The sequence below is a fragment of the Eptesicus fuscus genome, chromosome 22 (assembly GCF_027574615.1).
Source record: "Eptesicus fuscus isolate TK198812 chromosome 22, DD_ASM_mEF_20220401, whole genome shotgun sequence".
NCBI classification, from domain to species: domain Eukaryota; kingdom Metazoa; phylum Chordata; class Mammalia; order Chiroptera; family Vespertilionidae; genus Eptesicus; species Eptesicus fuscus.
This window is the reverse complement of record NC_072494.1, coordinates 27,456,399-27,475,716: the sequence shown is the minus strand read 5'-3', so window position 1 is coordinate 27,475,716 and position 19,318 is coordinate 27,456,399. Positions and strand designations below refer to the sequence as shown.

The window sequence follows — 19,318 nt, the reverse complement described above, 5'->3', positions numbered from 1 at the left end:
TGGAGTTCATATATATTTTTTAAAAAATTTTACAGTCACTGAAGTATTATGTTCTTTCACCTGGATAGCCAGAATCCAAAGACTATGTTTGTTTTAAAATAAGGAATTTAAAGTTAATATGCCCTTTGCAGACTTCCTGATGCATGCAAAAATATTTTACGGCATATATTCTACATTTTACCATTCTACAAATCTACAAAATCTTACAAGCATAGGAGAAACATAAACTAAGTAAAATGAGGACTAAATCTAAGATCTAATAACTTGGTATACATATATATTCAACTTCAATTTTACATTTGTTTATATTATACTTGCAATTTAGTCTTTTATATTGATATCCTAAGATCAACTTACATGTTAATGGAATAAGTATCCTGTTACTAAAGTTTTAAAAAATATATTTACACTTGCGTTTCTTCTGGAAATATAATGCTATACTTCCCAAAAATTAAAGTTAAGAAATTTTAAGACAAGTATCATTAAATAATTCTCTTCCTTCATCACCTCTAACATAATAGCAACTACTATTTATTGATGGCTTGACTTAACAACTTTAAAAACATCATCTTGTTTAATCTCACAGGCTCAAAAAGTAGCTACTATAATCTCTGTTTTTTATATAAGATAATGGATGTTTAGATAGGCTGAATCATTTGTCCAAAGTCACTTAACTAGTGGCAAAATAGACAAAGAGCCCAAGACCGTTAGTCTTTGTTCTTTCCACCAAACTACAATGCCTATTCTCTTCACATAGCCTTAAAAGTTATTCAATTACAGTGAAAAATGTTTTTTATTTTTAAAAAATTTAATTTGTAACTACTGCAACTGCTCTTTGAAGCAATTAATTATAGTGACTGGACATCATCAAAATTTTCAATACTAACTCACTTATAAAATGATACCAGGACAGTCATATAATACCATTTTTATGAGGCATTTTTAAACAGAGTAATTAAATAATATGTGTGATTAGATAGATCTTTGGCATTAATGATGGATATATGTCCATGTCTCTGAAAATCTCAAAATTCACTGTTCAGCTGTAATCATACTGTTGCTCAGAAAGTGATTATTTAACACCACGAGAGCTATACCATCTACAAAGCCAAGTAGCAAAAACAAAGCCATAATGAGGTGAGGTTGGTAGGCTGACTGGGTGGCTAAGTGACCAAGTTTCACACAAATATCTCAATCCAATTGCTGCACGTAAGAATCAAAGCCATGTCTCAGCAAAACTATACATTTCATTATCAGTGGAGAGAACCTCAGGGTTATTTGTGAAGTACTGCAAGGACAAATGTGAAATCTGGCAATTCCAGGAATCTATCATACTAGCAATATAAAAAAGATGATTAGCCTACAGAACCTAATATACTATTTACTAAAAGAAGTTAATTTTGTAGAGGAGCTATGCTTTCTCCTATAAATATAAAAATAGTGCCTTAACAAACTAATATATATGTTTCAATTATATGTATAGTCAACTGTGAATTCCTAATCTACTCACATTTGAATGGTAGCAAGGTGAAGATGAATATGTAGCTCTAAAAAGCATACTCAATATTTTAATTTTCTTTTTGAATAAAATATTTTAATAGAAATTACAAAAATGGTATAAATTATTTATGTTTCACAATAGATATAATAGTTAGAATAAATAGGTTATGACACCATGGCCCAAACTTTTTAAATTTAATTAAAGTCTGTTAGAGTAATTGATAAGAAGTATATAAACTAGTACACAAAAAATTTGGTAAGAATAAGATGTCAATTGCATATAGACCACAAATTAATACCTATTAAATAATCTATTATATAAATATTCAACACTAATGTTTTGATTATGAATGAATTATTTTAAAAATCTAATATCTATTAATTTTTAAAATTAGCTTTAAAATGTTAGCACAGTTTTCTAGTCTGGTAGAAATTCATGCATAATTTTTAAAAAATCTTTCCAGAAATTATTTTAAATATTGATAGATTTCCTATTATAAGGTGTTCACAAACTATTTTTTGTGCAACTGAAAATTTTTCATTCAATAAAAAAAGATGACATATTGTTATTAAAGATAGGTATAAGTATGAAAAATGACACATCTATTATATCTTGGCATCCTATCTACTGAAAACATGCCCAATAAAAGTACTTAATTTTATACTCATAACTTTTTTTTCTGGAATTTCATTCAAAAGCAGATCCTCAAATAGTATTTCACAACGATCAGCAACTGTATTCAATATATCTCTCTTCACTGCCTACGGAAAAACAAGACAAATTACAATAAGAAATAAAATCCGTTACTTTAGATTTGCATGATTTTATTACTAAGAAACCCTCACATAACTGGTCTCCCTGTATAATCACATCCACTAAAATAAGTGATACATCATTCCTTTTCAAATGTCCACTTAACATCCTTATTAACAACATTAATAGTTTAAAAGCAAATTTGCCTGCCTTATCTAAATAATAAATTAAAACCAAATAAATAAATGCAGTTTTGCATTTAAACAAATAATGCTACTATTCCGAACTAGCAAATGTACAACTATGAAAAAAGTGCTAGTCATGGCACTTTTTCTGAATTACAGAGATTATAGAATACTACCTAATCATTCTTCCAGTAAATACTTTTCCTATTATTTAAAAAGTTCAATTTCTATTTTAAAGGAAATGATTTCCAATGTACTAATAAGTCACACTGTGGAACACTTAATGACTTGTATAATCACCACTTTAAAAAAGACATAAAATAGACATTCTACATATGAAAATCTTGTGATGAATTACATGGCATAATTGTACTGCCTAATCGTTAACTGGGCCTTTATTAGTCAAAGTTAAATTAATAATCATGAAAGCTTGATAATGCAAAAATTAAAACTTAGGACTTTTGAATAGTCATGTTAACACGCTTCTGCTTTTCATTAACCAGTTATTATTCCTTTTGTACCTGCACAGCATCCTTAACCTTGGGTTTATTGCTATGAATGTAAGCTCTGCATTTCACAGCACCCTTAAGGTTTACAGAGCCGCTGCAGATCTGGACGGTGGCTGTGGATCTGTGGTCTGAATTCAGAAGCTGAAAGACAAAAATCACTTTAAGTTCTAATAGCTAACATTATATTAACTATATAAACTACATTAATAACTACATGAGACTTTTAAACATTATAGAAGCCATTTAGTAAAGTGAGAAGAAAATTTTGACTGAACCAAGTATTTGAAAATTTTCTCCATAAATTATTAAAAGGCCTTCATATTTCTCCTTATATAAGTTATATATCATTTGTTGAGTATTTGAGTATAGTCAAATACTTTATGTTAAACTTTTAATAGTTTTGGGCCAAAAGACTCAAACATTAAAATAATGTTTTTTATTAAAATAATGTTTCTTGGGCTGGAAAGATGGCGACTGGCAGGTCGAGAATATGTTTGTATATTTTCAGAGAACAACTCCGAGACCATGTGGATTCCAGCAAGAGAGGAATCGACAGGACTAATCCAGCCATGAAGACAGAAGAGAAGCAGTCCAGAGACGGAAGACGCTGATGTGGCCTTCCCATACTAGCAGTTAGCAGCTGTGCATCACTGCAGATTGCCCAGGACCAAACCAGACAGAGTCGGACCTGCATTACCACCATTTGTCCACCATCCAGAACTGAAATGTCAGTGCTGACATGTACACATAAGGAACTGTTGGACATTGAAATTGGGTCTCAAAAGAACTGTTGGCCCAGAAAGAAACTCACTACACACTGATTCATTTCCCTGTCACCATAACCATTATTGCTTGTCTCGTTTTCGGTTCTTATAAGTGTATTTCTAATAGCACACGATCTCACTCATCTAGGGGAAATAATGAACAACATAGACTGATGAACAAGAATAGGCCCAGAAACAAGGAGGCATGGATCAGACTGTCGGGCCTCGGGGGGAGGGTAGAGAAGGGTGGGGGTAAAGGGGGAGATCAACCAAAGGACTTGTGTGGAGGCATATGAGCCTAACCGGCAGTTAAGGACAACAGGGGGGTGGGGGCATGCGTGGGGAGGGGTGTGGGATGGGAATGGGAGGACGAGGACAAATATGTGATACCTTAATCAATAAAGAAATTTAAAAAATAATAATAATAAATAAATAAAATAATGTTTCTTGCGAATAACTTTCCTAGAACTGGACATTTTCTAGTCTCTTACATCGCTAAAATTCTTTGACTCTCTAATTATAAACATAAAAACAGAAACAATTTCATTAAGCTTATTCTTAGAAATAATGTACTTTAGATAAGAAGGATTTTAAAATATTTACCAACTGCGTTAACACTCTGACATCAAAAGAACAACTACTTGCTTGAGCATTTCCTCGAGGTTTTTTCTAGGGGAGAAAAAGTTAAAACTAGATTACTGAGATCAGAATGGAACATAAAAGACAATTTAGGAACTATCCTACACATACTAATTAACTTAGAGGAAAAAAGTATTATTATTGTTTTATTTTAGCTATTTCTATAGACATGTTACTTTGTATATTCTATAGCAATCAATGTATGTTAATAAAAACAAAAAAACAAAACATTAACTCCCTACTTTTATTCCTCTAAAGCAAAGACTAGCAAACTATGGTCTACAGGTCAAATTGAGACTACCACCAGTCTTTATAAATAAAGTTTTACTGGAATACACTAAGATCATTCATTTACGTATTGTGGCTGCTTTCACGCTACAACATCAGAACTGAATAGCTGCAACAGAGACCAAACGGTCCTTATTTTTGCAAAGTTTGCTGGCCCTTGCTCTGAAAGGAGAGATCATAAAGTTTCTCTTCAGATCAAAGCTATTTTAGGAGCCCATATAGACCCTTCTTTAAAATGGCAAAGGTTGGTCTTTAAACTGCCATAAGGGCAGAATTCTGATTATTTCCAAAATAATCTCATAATTTTATGAGAAAAACATCTGCCCTTTACTTCCAAAGGCCTTAGAAATAAGAAGTAGGTGAAAATTGTTTTCGTGAAGGAAAGAACGATAGAACTAAGGATACATCATCTTTTGTTTTTCCTTAACACAAATAATTTCATAAAAAAGATGATTTTCTCTGAACTCACCTGTCCTTCTAGTAGGTCACAATCTTCAGCTTTAACTTGTCCATTAATCAAATATATACCATTTTCTATTTGCTTCGCCCAGCGTGCAAGTCCATTCTTATAAGAAACACAACAGGGATATCTTTCAGATATGATGCCATCTCAAACTCCCCACAATCAACTTTTTCCTCCTAATTCACTGGCGTAGTAAAAATCTTTATGTAGCAGTTTTTTGCACCTTACTCATCCTATATAATAAAAACCTAATATATTAAGTGTCCGGTCGTGCGGTGACTGGTCAACTGTTCAACCAATCAAAGCGTAATATGCTAATGAATGCTAAGGCCACTCAACTGCTCACTATGATGTGCACTCACCACCATGGGGCAGACGCTCCCACCAGGAGGTTAGCTTGCTGCTGGGGTCCGGCCTATCAGGACTGAGCAAGATGGGCTGCATATGCTCTGGAGCCCTCCCGTGGTCCCTCCCCAGCCCTGATTGTGCACTGGTGGGGTCCCTCAACCTGGCCTGTACCCTTTCACAATTCGGGACCCCTCGGGGATGTCAGAGAGCCAGTTTCAGCCCGATCCCACAGGCCACTCCCCTCGGGAGGGCGCCCGACACAGGGCTCATGGCTGACAAGTGCTGCTGCAGCGGCACAAGCCTCTCCAGATCAGGTCTGATTGGGTGCAAGCCCGTGGCAGGCACAGTGGGGCCAAGATAAGTGGGAGCGGCAGGTAGGAGCTGCAGGCGGCTTTGGACTGTGGGTTTCAGCCCAATCCCTGCAGGCCACCCCAAGGGACCCCACCCATGCACGAATTTGTGCACTGGGCCTCTAGTATTTAATAATAGTTTTTCTAATCTTTATCTCAAACTACCATTTACATCACTGACTTAGAAGGTTTAATAACTCATGACCATAGTCAAATAAGTTCAATAATTCCCGTTATCTTTTAAAAATGTGACAAAAGAGAAAAAGCCTCAAATATATAAAGTAGTATTTGCCTCCAACAGAGATGAGATATAAACAAAAGAATGATACAAAAATTCTTAAAAAGGACTAACAAAGAGAACACAAAGCTAAAGATCATGCAAAAGCAAAAAGACCAAACAGTATTCCTTCTTACATAACTATATTTTACAATGTACATAATTATGTTAATTAACAAATATTTATGGAGCACCTATTATGTTAAATACGTTAGTATCATGACATTGTCCCTCCTCTAAATTTGTAATCTGGGGTAATAAATTAGTTACCTATAACTATATTGTTACAATTAGAATGCACTTTTTGAGGATTATAAAATGAACAGTAGACAACCAGAATAAAAGCAAATTATCTATTCAGCAATCACTACAGAAAATTCATTTTACCCTGATACCTTTGTATTTTTCTCCAGAGTATAGCTGACAGAAGTAGTAGACAGTGGGATGTGAATATTAATATGAACTGTACACTCTAATGAAAGCCATGAAGTTGATAGTCCATTTTGATACTTCCAATCTGCTGGTTTTGCTGAACTCTTTAGTGAGAGGGGTAAAAACATAGAATATGTGCTTTAGGTCATCATATGTACAACCTAATAACTTGAACAACCTGATAGCTAATATATTTGGCCATATTCTTTCATCAAAGGGCAATAGGTTATAACTAAGTAAAAACAAAGCACGCATTTAATTTTAGTAATCTTCAGAATACTGAACTTGGTGACTCCCTCCTCCAGCGGTTGGCTGGCAAAAACCAGGTGGTCCATGTTTAGAATTCTGAGGAGTCCTCTGGTCTCATCTATAGCTTCGACAATGTTAATTCTGAAGCTTCTGATGTGAAGCAAATAACTACTGAGTGAGTTTCAGGTGCCAGATGTTCTCCTTTTAGTCCCATCCTCCCTAACAGAATTCTACAAAGTTACTTTTTCACATTGCTTTTAAACACCTTAGTAAATGTTAGTTTGGATTCTGCTGAGTGCAAATAGTTTGCTTACTAGGCACTATAGCTACCAAAAGCCCACATACTTTTACTACCAGCCTCTCAAATATACTACTAAACACATAAACAAGATAGGAGGAGTTTAATAAACATATGTTAACAACTAAAAAAAAACAAAACCACCACATGAATTTTCCTTGTCTGTAATGAAATATTTCAAAATAAAAAAATATAGGTGGTTGTGGACATCAATAGGAGGGAACAGCACTGAAATTTTTAATAACTAAATAAAGAATTGAATTGTATTTTAAAAATAGTTTGCAACACAGAAAAATCTTTAAAGAGCAATTTTTCTTACCTTTGGATCATGGATATCATAAGTTCGACAAAGTATTCTTTACTAATTAAGGATAAAAATGACCCAGACCATCAATAAATAAAAAAAAAAAACAACTATAAGCATCCAAGAGTTTTTACAAAATTATACCATTTTACACACTTAACAATATATACACATATGTATGTAATTATACAAATATATATATATATATAAATTGCTCTGACTATAGTTGTGGTGCTTTAAAATATTTATTATGGCTTATAAATCCTGCTAATCATAATGACTAGAAAGCACTTGCTCAAATACACACCCTGTATAACAAATAGGTGTGCTGTTTTGGATGGAGTCAAGCCTGAAAATCTTTATTGGGTCAAGGGGCCTGTACAGGAAACTTTCTAGTTAAATATACGAAGGAGTTTAAAGCCCAGCTTCTGCAGGAGTGATCACTGTTTGAATTTTGTCTTTTCAAAATCCTGATTCATTGGGCCCTTGCATTGCTTCACTCTCTTCCTAAGAGTGTCACTTGCTTGGGAGGCATTCTTGCCCTGGCAAGATGTATAGGAAAGAAGCTAAGGGGTCCCTATAACTAGCTTTTAGTGCCATTGATCTTGGCTGAAGTCCTAAAAATTTCTTAGATACCCTAACTGTCCAGCTAGGTGCACCTGTGCTTTGAATTAAACATTTTACCAATAGCAATTGGAGGTAAAAATTTAACATAATAAAAGCATTACTTTGCTTAAGCTGTCAGCTGGGGTATCTACTTCTCTGTAGGGGACCTATCATGCTGGTAAACAGTTCTCAATCCCTAGTCCTTGACACCTCTGTCAAAGCCTTTGCAACCTTGAGGCATGATTATATTAGTAGTAGTAGTAGCAGTAGTAGTTGTTGTTATTGGGCTAAGTATGTGTTATTTACAGAAAAACTTACAACTACGATTATTTTTTAAATAATGATTTAAGTAAATGTTTGGGGGGAAAACTTATAGGAACATTATTTTGGTATTATATACATTTAACACATAAACACCTAAATAAAAGATACTTTTTTGTAGAAGAGCAAATGTGAAGTGTCACTCGATCTGAGACTTCCTCCTCTGTGAAACTCCACAGTCTCTTTTTATTCATAGATTTTTCCACAGCAAATACTAGCTGAAATAGAGGAAAACACACACCAATTGAATGCAAAGTGAAAGAAGAAAAGTGAATGCAGGAAAACATACAATTATAATGTCCCTAAGCTCCCATCTATTTAAAATTTCATGACTCTACAATTAAATTATCTTTTCTTCAAAAGAAAGAGTGAAACTGATTATTAACCGTTTGGGTTCCATTTACACAATTGTTTTTTTTTAAATAGAAAATATAATCCATCATCATTAAGAATCAACTGAACATAAAAATTAATTTTGGGCAAACATTTAAGTGAAACATAGAATAAAGGCTTTATTATAATAAGAGTGAGAAAGGACAAGTTATTTTTAAACTATAAAAATGGAGCATGTCACCCATTTGGCATTTCTTATTTAAATGTCACAAAAGATTTAAAGCAATATATAAGGACACATATAATATAGTAGCAACATAAATTTAAAGTGACAAAAAAAGAGAAATAGTGACATATATTTATACCAGAAATAAGAATTATAGAAGGGCATACTTGATATATGGAGAGGAGTTATAATATGGCTCTAAGCTTTCTAACAATAATGTGTACAACGAAACCTAATTTGTTACCTACTGCACATGGTCCATAAATTAGCTGAAAACAATTGATCAGAATAGGCACAACTTTTTTCATAACGATATCAAAAGAAATTTCTTCAAAGACAATATAATGTGATATAATGAACCAAGTTCTTAACAATGATCTTATGGGAGACACTGGCAAGTTTTATAATGTTTTTTCTTATAGTGTTCCTCAATGCTGGCCAATGGAAACAAAGTTAGATAATTCAAACTCAATAATTTCTGAAATACAGCATTTCTAAAGTCTCATATGCTTCTTACAAACAGATACAAAAGCAACAGGAAAGAGGATCTGACTATATTTCTCTAGCACTGAGTCCACATTCACCCCCATTCAATCCAGCACCAACCACAAAAGGATGCACAACCAATGTTATTAATACACAAAGGTTTAGGTCATATTCCAAAATGCTACTGAGACCGAGTAACTGTAATATACATTTATTAAAAACTAGAAGCCCGATGCATGAAATTCGTACATGGGTAGGGTCCCTAGGCCTGCCTGGCGATCAGGGCCTTCCAACTGCAGGCTGGGGCCTTCCTTCTGGCTGCCAACAAGGGCCTCCCTTCCCCAGCTGCCAGCCGGGGCCTTCCTTCATTCCGCACTGCCCCCTGGTGGTCAGCGCATGTCATAGCAAGCAATAGAACTCCTGGTCTCTTGGTCAAATTCCCACGGGGACACTTTGCATATTAGCTTTTTATATATATAGAAGATGGGAAAGATAGCAGAAGGTTGAATAACTTCCCAGGGGAGGGAAAAATCTCCATTTTCTTCCCTTACTCCCGTAGGTACAAATATCAAAAGTTTGACAGTGGACATTTGATAGGTAACGTTATAAAACTGGGAGAATCTGTAGAATCTGGAATTCTTAGTTGCACACTTCTTTACTAGAAAAAGTTTTGGGGATTTTCTGTGGGTTTTTGCATTTTTTAAGATTATGAGGTCCGCTCCTCTCTTAATGGGGGGAATAACTTTTTTATTTATTTATTTTAAAATATATTTTTATTGATTTCAGAGAGGAATGGAGAGGGAGAGACAGAAATGTCCATGATGAGAGAGAATGATTGATTGGCTGCCTCCTGCACGACCCCCACTGGGAATCGAGCCTGCAACCCTGGCCTGTGCCCTTGTCCAGAATCGAATCTGGGACCCTTAAGTCCACAGGATGACGCTCTATCCACTGAGCCAAACCAATCAGGGTGGGAAATAACTTTTTAAAGAGATGAAGGCTGGCTGCAGAGTTTACTTTAGGTTGTCAGGGGAAACAGCTCGTGAACCTTCATATTTACATGTAGACTTTATTACCCAATTCGCTGATGTGGGAATAAAACGAAAACAGGGGATTCATAATACTCAGCCCAGGAATAAAGAATAAATATCTGATTATTGTGCTGACTTTATGTTTTACTCTCAGGATACTGGGAGAATTGAACAGAAGAATCACAAAACCAATATATTTCACATTATAGCAATCACTTGGAACTAAATGAAAGGTCTAACAGAATACTGCTATTGTACAACAGAAACAGTTAAATCATTATAAATTGTTTCATAATAATAAAAAATATTTAAATGAAGACTATTTTAACATCTGCAGCTTGGACTGAAAATATAAATATTGACATTACACACAAGATACCAAGCAATTAGGTGGGAAAGCTATGTCAACACAATCTATAATAATAAAAGCATAATATGCTAACTAGACCAGACGTCCTTCCAGATGTCCTTCCCAGACGACCTTCTGGAGGAAGCCAGGGCTGCAAGGGAAACCTGGGTCCCGGGTGCCGGAGGGAAGCCTGGGTCCCAGGTGCCAGAGGAAAGCCAATGCTGGCAGCCGGGGAAAGGAAGGTCTACTCTTCCATGAGTTTCGTGCATCGGGCCTCTAGTATAAAGAATTATGGGACAGAAATTCAAATATGTATACACAGGTATACATATATACAAATAGCATCCATTAAAATAAGATGTAACTTGATCATATTAAGAATTTTTATATTTCAGACTTACTCTGCGCAGGGTATTTTGAAAATCATTTCCCATTTCTAATGTTGTAATAATAAATACTCCAAGAACTAAAAGTCCCCCAGGTAGCATTCTGGATACCTAAAAATAGAATATAATATTAGCTAACATAAACATTTGGCATTATATGCAATCCTTTGTGTCTGAGAAGCTAAATATTAAATAAGCAAATCCCTACTGAGTACCAACTATATGAACAGCATTGAAGTAGGAGTTTTGAGAAACGGGTTAAAATACTGAGAAATGGATGATAACCAAGACAAATGGGGTGTCATTAGGAACACAATCTTCCTAGAGTATCCTGAACTTTTACCCTAAAATAACCTTATAAGTAAAACCATTAAATAATGAAACCCATTAGCTACATAAATAAACCAACCCCTTTCTCATGAAATCAAAGACTGAAATATCTTGTAAGATTTTTTTCAATGGCTTCCACTATCAGGTAAATAAAGTATCATTTTTTCCTTAGACTGCTATTTCAGACTAAAATCTGGATAATCAGACATCCTTCATTTGACACTACTTACTCTGAAATATCAAAATGCCAGTCAAAACTTCTCACTGTTCTCCATATATATGCCTAGGCTTTCTAACGCTATAACTTTACTCAGGCTGAGAGCTGACTTTTTTTTTTATATTTTTGGGTACCTTACTAGTGGGTCTGGGAGGTCCTTAAGGGAAGAAATAATTCTCAACTATCACTGTATCCCTATATTTAGAATACTAGAGCCTGGAATTTGATCAGAGGGAGTCTGGCTTGAAAATCCATTGTTTCCTATTACTTAGGTTTACCTGTTTTTAAAACCTATTTATTGATATAATTGAGTATTTATGTTATTTCGTAATTTTTCTTTACCCTAAAATAATACTGGATAAAAATCCTTTCAAGTCTTTCTGTGTTCACTGGATTATTTGTTTAGGATAAATCTCTTGAGGTGGATTACTAGTCTAAGAAGTTATGCATATTTTTAAAGTATGTGACACATACTACCAGTTTGTCTTCTGTAATATCTATTATTTCCCTTCACATAACTGTGGCTACTAGTACTTTTTAATGCCACATGGATATCTTTCTACCATCTAGACTCAGTTAGGTTATCCTTTGTGTAGTTGAACAAATTGATCACAAAGTTAAGTCTTCAGAAATTAGATATCATAATATAATCCCTAATAGATTGGTGTAGCCACTGCTGGTGGCTCCCTCTGGCTTCATCAATTCTATTTACTATAGTAACACAAGCCTGACAATACAAAGAATAAAGTTTTCGTATTTAGCATGGGCATCTGCATATCTTTTCAAAATAGCTACATAAAATTAACCATTTCTTTCTAGAGGCACAAAAATGTGAATATATTTTGCTACATAAATTTTATGTTTCTGTATGCATCTAAGTATATACACACAAATATATTAGCTACATAAATAAACATATATACACACAAACCTTTTGGAAATGAAGTTTAAAATATTTAACATTTTTGTTAGAAGATGATATATTTCTTGGATAACTACACTAGAGGCCTAGTGCACAAAATTCGTGCACTTGGTGTGTGTGTGTGTGGGGGGTCCCCTCAGCCCAGCCTGTGCCCTCTCGCAGTCCGGGAGCCCTTGGGGGATGTCCGACTAAGCCGCTGTGCTCGCCAGCCATGAGCCCGACTCAGGGCTTCTGGCTGAGTGGCATTCCCCCTGTGGGAGTGCACTGACCACCAGAGGGCAGCTCCTACATTGAGCATCTGCCCCCTGGTGGTCAGTGCGTGTCATAGCGACTGGTTGTTCTGCTTTTCATTCAATTTCTGTATTAGCCTTTTATTATATAGGATACTACACACCTCCATCACAAAAACATGTGTGTTTAAAAGATTTAAAGTTCATTGGAGAAAGAAATAATTTTACTTTTACCTTGCTCTGACATTCTTTATTAGATGATATAAACCATTCAATATCTAATTTTAATTAATTTAAACATCATTTCCTTGCCCACCCCCAAATCAGTTTCTTGCCTATATAATAGCAACACCATCTTCCTAGAAACCCAGGCTAAAAATCTTAGTAATCTTGAGCTACTCTTTCTTTCACAATATTTCTCCATTCGCAATCTACTTGCTCACTAAATTGTCTTGATACTAGTTCTCTCTGAAATGTTTTGGCAATGAAGTTTTAGTTCACTGCTTCAGTTTATTCATGCATTCATTTATCCAATATTTTGGAGTTTTCTTTATACACTATGAAAATACTGTGCTTGGCACAGAGGATATAGCCATAAACAAAACAGATATAAACCCTGTTCCTCATGAAGCTGAGTCTAGCTTAGACTCACATCATCTTTTTTTGGACTATTGCTATTATATGTTTTTTGTTCTGTGTCCAGTCTCTCTACTCTCCATTTACACTGTACTAAGGCATTAAACTGCCACGCGTCCAAAACGGAAACCAACCTTACATGCCACGATATTTTGAATTTAATTTAAAAAATCAATTTGCAATGAATGTTATAAAAATAAATGTATTACTCATAATTCAGGTATTCTTGAATATTTTCAGGTGAAAATTCTCACAAAAAATGATTTTTTAAAGCATCTATAGACGCTTACGGTGTACAAAGGGTTAAAATTAATTTCTAAATTACTGGCAGATCATATTACCTCCTTCTCCAAATAGGGAGCTCTGAAACTTACCATAGAGCTACTGTCTACCAAACAAACTCCTCACTTCTTAGGATGGGACTCCAAAGCCATCCATAACTGGCCCTTTACAGTCTTATGTATAACTATATTCTTTTATATATCCTGTATTTCAATTATACCCAATTGCTTGCTATTTTCCTAACATACCTTTAACTTTAATGCCCTCAGGTCATTTATACATACCTTCCTTTGGACATTGAATTTGTTCCCTTACTTCTACTGGCAAAATCGTATTCATTTTTCGAGTTCAGAGCCTTCCATCAGACTGTCTGATTCCAGCCATTGGCAGGTATTTAGTTATTCCCCCTCTATATTTCTGTAACATTTTCTATTTTTATCTCATTTCTCTTATAACTGGTTTGGGTAATGTCTTTTTGCTTTAGTTAAAACATAAATTATGAGGATTTTAAAAAAATTTAACCATCATTTATTGCCTCAATGCCTAGATTAAATCTTTACAACAATCTGATCAGAAACTATATTATCAATAACCAGTGTTATTTTAAAGTAAAAACTGAAAATAAGCTAAATGAACGTAGTAGGAGTTAAAAAAATAAAACAGATAAAAATTAACAATGGAAAAGCATAGCATATAAGATAAAAAAGTCAGACCGCCTGGGTTCAAATCCCAGTTCCACTACTTATTCTGTAATCTTGGGTAGGTTATTTAACTTCTAGTAAGGAAATGCAAGTTGTGAAGACTTAAGAATGAGTACTCTGAAATCCTACTCTGGTAATCTGAGGATAAAGTGATTTTATTGTGTCAGTCAATAAACACAAACTTAACTATATAAGGAGAAAACTATGGTGACCTGGTTAGCATGTTCTGTGGCCCATTCTTCATCCAAGTTATCCAACTGATCTTTGGGATGCTTGAGGTTCTCATTTCTTTCCTCTTTCGGTGGTGTTCTAGTGGCAAGAATCACATAATCCTTCTGTGAAGAACACTTAAAAACAAATTAGAAAAACTTACTAGAGTGATATCTGACTGAAGAATGTAAAGCTCTTAGGACATACAAAAATAGTAATATTTATAACAGCTTAAATTGTTAATGTCTGTATTATAATGGAATCTATACAGAAATCAATTTTCATAAATATGCTTACAACACTTCCCCCACATGTCATCTTTTAATATATTTACTATCAGCCTCTTATTTATTTGGACATCCAAATGTGAATCACATAGTAGTCACTAAAAATGACTTACTGGATGAGTAAATGAACTACATTTAAATCAAAAGAAAACAAATATGCTCGTTCAATTTTCTAGTTATTATATTTATTTCCTATATAATTTTAACATATTGGTGGTTCAATGAAATAAAGCAACAAATGACCTTATGCATCTTACTGTCATTGAAATGACAAATACTGTATATCAACAGAAACTAAAAAACAAAAAGAAAAACACAAAAAATTGACAATAGTGGGAAACTTGCATATGTGTGTCCACAGAAAAACAAGGGGACACATAAGTGAAATGGTATCAGATTTATGTTCCTTAGTTTTAATAGCAGTTAAATGGTATTCAAAGGTGGGAAACCCAAATATAAATTAAGGGACATTTAATAGCCTAGTGTTATTACAGTCGAAGGTCCCTATAAAGAAAGAATAAAAATAAGACTGATAATACAAGTTAGTATGTGGTCATCCTCAGACATGACCTGAAATTCCCATCTTTAGTGTCATCTTGGACTAGAAAAGAAAGAGAATTTATTTCTATAAAAGTTATTTCCAGAGAGTTACATTCAAATGTACACAGGAAAAGGTAGGTGCTGATTAAGAAAGTTATTCCTTCTCATAAAATCTATGACTTTGAAAAGAAAATGACCCTAGAAGTAAGAAACAGATAAACTTGACGGGAAGGAGTGAAAAATGATGAACCCCAGAATAAAGAGGAAGAAAGAACATGTAGAAGAGTGGAAGGAATTAAAAGGCAGCATGAAGCAACAGCAGAAGGAACATCCTAAATTGGGAGAGGCATTTGTGAGAAACCGTCTATATGCACTAAGGCAAGTTTGGAAGAGGGTCTTTCTCACTGAACTTTTATTTTATGAACCCATCTTTCTCTAAAACACTTCTTCCTTTAAATTAAAAAGAAAAATGGGAAGTAAAGAAACTTAAATAAAAAGTTCCTAGCAGCATGCATATAAGCCTAACCAATGGACACAGACAACAGGGGGGTGAGGGCATGAGTGGGGAGGGGGGGGAGGGAGAAAAAAACCTATGGAGAAAAAAACAACAACACAAACACCAGCATCATAAAAGATTTAACATTTAACACAAAAAAATAAACATATAAAGTAAAAAAAATAAAAGTTCCTAGCAAAAGGAACCCTATATTAGATACTGAGTTTCCGGAATAAGGAAGAAGTTCAGATTGTTGCCAAGAGAGGCAGGCTGGCCATCTAAAGAGAGGCCTCATAGGATGGGACTACCTGGGTGAACAGTGCAGGGTCTGCCCTCTGTCTTACAAGGTCAGAATCAGGTTTGTGACCATGAAGGTGTGACCAGGGGGGGTCATGGGAATATGGGATAGCATCAGAACAAGGAAAGTTAGTTATGCAATTTGAATTCTCTAAGGCATCAGGATAAAATATCCGGAACTAGAGCTCTGTCACAATAGAGCTTCATTTGCTAACAGGCCTCAAACTCAAGCCCTTGGGCCACAGTGCACTTTCCCCTAAACGGTGTTTAGATGGATACAGGCAGTCCGTCTATGTTACTCTCTTTTTTAGTTGTTGTTGCTACTTTGTATTGCTGACGAGTCCTCCTTGCTTATTAACACAGTTTTCCTTCAATTATAGTAAGTCAGTTGGTGCTCATGCTTCTTAAAGTAACTGTCCAAATCTCTATTCCATTTTGTGTTGACTTTTAAGGCTTAACTTTATGGGGGAAATAGAATGCGTGTAATTTTCAAATTTTTCCCACCTCTTCCCACTCCCTCTCCATTGAATTAACATTTTTTTAAAAATCAATATGATAAGTACTATACTATGTAACAAAATATAGGATGACTGTTGCTCTAAGGCTGAGATAAGATAAATTAAAATGGGAATAAAACTATCAAAAGCTACTTCTATAAAAAACTGAACCACCAGGAATCAATAAAGATTAAAAGGAAGTACAAAACACTTTGGAAACACCCACACACACAAACATACAAATAATGTGCTCAGTAAAAATTCTAATTTTGAAGTTTCCACATTATAAATTATTTTTGCATTGTCAAACGGGAATGTGTTCCGACTTGAGCACACCTGGACTAGGTCTGTCATACTGCTCCACATTTTTCCTCAAAAATCTATTTTAAATTTACTTCTACATTCCATCCCTCCATCCCCGAACCTTGAGTTTATTGTTAAACAGCATGGTTCAACTTTAAACAAACAGTAAAAGATACATACCTGTCCTATTAAAAGACCTGAGACAAAAGACTTTCCTTGGAGACTGAGGTTTGAGAGATACTGGCCAATAGTCTCTTCTACAATGTAGGTTCTTCCCATTATTGAGAACTAATTCAATCTCCTAAATTACAAGAAAAAATATAATATTTTTAGGGGGGGGGAATATAACTTGCAACATTTTCCTCATGGGGGGGAAGTACAGAGAGAGAAGTGGGACTACCTCAATGCTACCCTATGCCTTGCAGTGACTGCTTATTAAATAGGATATTCTTACTTGCAAAGTTCAAATGTAGCTTCAAAATTCTCAACACAGTGCTGCAACCAGAGTTGATATGAGACTAACCAAGCAGAGCTGATATGAGAGATGAAACTGAATACCACATTTCCGATAAGGAAAAGGACACTAAATTAGTAGTCAACACACCTGTATTTTTATTTCAGATGGACTACTCCTTAGTTGTGTTAAAATTAATAATCTATTGCTAAGCCTCAGTATGCATTTCTCAAACAGAAAAGATAATTTTTTTTAATCCTCACCTGAGGATATGTTTTTATTGATTTGGAGAGAGAGAGAAGAGAGAGAGAAACATCGATTGGTTGTCTCCCATGAGTGCCCCAACCAGGGATCGAATCTGCAACATAGGTATGTACCCTGACTAGGAACCAAACTGGCAACCTTTTCAGTGTACGGGAGGACATTCCCACTGAGCCACACGGCCAGGACAAGGATGATAACATTTGATTTGCTCACTGGGCGGTAGAGAGAACCTAAGCATACTGGGAAGAACTACTACATGCCAGAAGTTGTGCCAGGTGAGATGCGTAATACTTGATGTCTGCTCTTGAGTAACCCATAGAACAAGAGCTACTGAAGTAAATAGCAATGCAATAACAACCTTTGTATAGCTCCTACTGAAACAAAGAAAGGCAATGTAACTTGCCCAAGTGACAAAGCTGGTAAGTGGCAAAGGTACGATGTAAACTCAGTCTGGTTCTAGAATCCATGCCCTTAAACACCATGCTCCTAACGAGGAATCAAACTCAGTTTCTCTTCTAAACCATTACTAAGGGTAACTCCCGACGGCGGATGAGAACCAGTACATTCCTCTTACAGGCCTGTGCTCCTTTGATGTGATTTTCTGTAGCTAAAAAACAAAGATGCCAACTAAAAGAGTAGGCAATAATGAATAATGATCTCATTTGGTGTGGGAGACAAAAATGTAAAGAGATAATATTCCAAAACGTTATAAAACGATATAAAAATCTGCAGGTACACAGTTGCAGCATTTTGAATAGAGATAATAAGTCTTTTGAGTTTTATAAAAAATTTCACTCTGAGTCAGCCCAACCAAGTGGAGGCAGCTAGAGATGTGCTGGGGTGGCGTATCTGACACCGGTAAACCGTCACAATGATTTGCGTTCTCTAAAACGAAAGCCCAGAGGACTGGCTCCAGCTTGAAATGGCTGGCTGGATGCTGTTCTTGTTGTTGCTGCTGTTGTTTTTCAAAGAGCCTGTTCAGTTTTTTCTCGAAATGCATTAAATGTCTTCCTACCTCTTTTCTGACAACAGTCTGCACACAATTTTTGTTTAGATTAAATCTAGAACTGCCTGTCTAAATCATTAATGCCTCCATAAAAGTAAGAGCCTTTGACTTTTATAGTGCCTTAAACTTAACCCTTTGCACTCGCTTGCTTTTTTTCTCGATTCCTTTATTCTAATGCTAACGGTGTGAATCACACGCGACATCCGAGTGCAAAAGGTTAAAGTATGCATTTCAGTGTTTTAAACTTTCCTCTACTTCATCATGCTATTCCACTCCTTTCCTTCTGGCCTAATAATTCCGAATTCTTGCAAGAAACAGCAGTGACAGTGACTCCAAAGTGACGGTATATACCTGGTCTAACCTTATTTCTTCCAAGGTGGCACTTATCAGCCATGTCAATGTATAAGAAGCTGAATGCAACAGAAGATGAAAATGTATTGGGTTGTAAAATCTGGTTGAATGTTAGATTTTTTTTGTTTTGTTTAGTGCTCCTTTGAAATTTTGAAATGTAGCCAACGATACTTTACAAAGGACACTACTAAAAAGGT

The 19,318-nt window shown here is 35.1% G+C and overlaps 1 protein-coding gene across 8 annotated transcripts in view; it reads right to left on the bottom strand.

Moving 5' to 3' along the window:
- ODR4 (odr-4 GPCR localization factor homolog) overlaps positions 1-19,318 on the bottom strand; it is a 30,708-nt gene that overhangs the window by 10,048 nt on the left and 1,342 nt on the right. For 6 of the 8 annotated variants that reach the window (XR_008555164.1, XM_054711957.1, XM_054711956.1 and 3 more), the window contains 10 exons: positions 17,227-17,347; positions 14,629-14,763; positions 11,114-11,209; positions 8,399-8,505; positions 7,376-7,412; positions 6,473-6,613; positions 5,109-5,204; positions 4,316-4,381; positions 2,961-3,089; positions 2,174-2,262 (listed from right to left, as the gene is read on the bottom strand). Coding sequence is in view for 7 of the 8 variants with exons in the window: in XM_054711957.1 (XP_054567932.1) it covers positions 2,174-2,262; positions 2,961-3,089; positions 4,316-4,381; positions 5,109-5,204; positions 6,473-6,613; positions 7,376-7,412; positions 8,399-8,505; positions 11,114-11,209; positions 14,629-14,763; positions 17,227-17,325 (995 nt within the window). In the remaining variant the exon portion in view is untranslated. Of the gene's footprint in view, positions 1-2,173; positions 2,263-2,960; positions 3,090-4,315; positions 4,382-5,108; positions 5,205-6,472; positions 6,614-7,375; positions 7,413-8,398; positions 8,506-11,113; positions 11,210-14,628; positions 14,764-17,226; positions 17,348-19,318 lie in introns of those variants that run through there. The other 2 variants (XM_054711961.1, XM_054711959.1) reach the window with 2 other exon arrangements.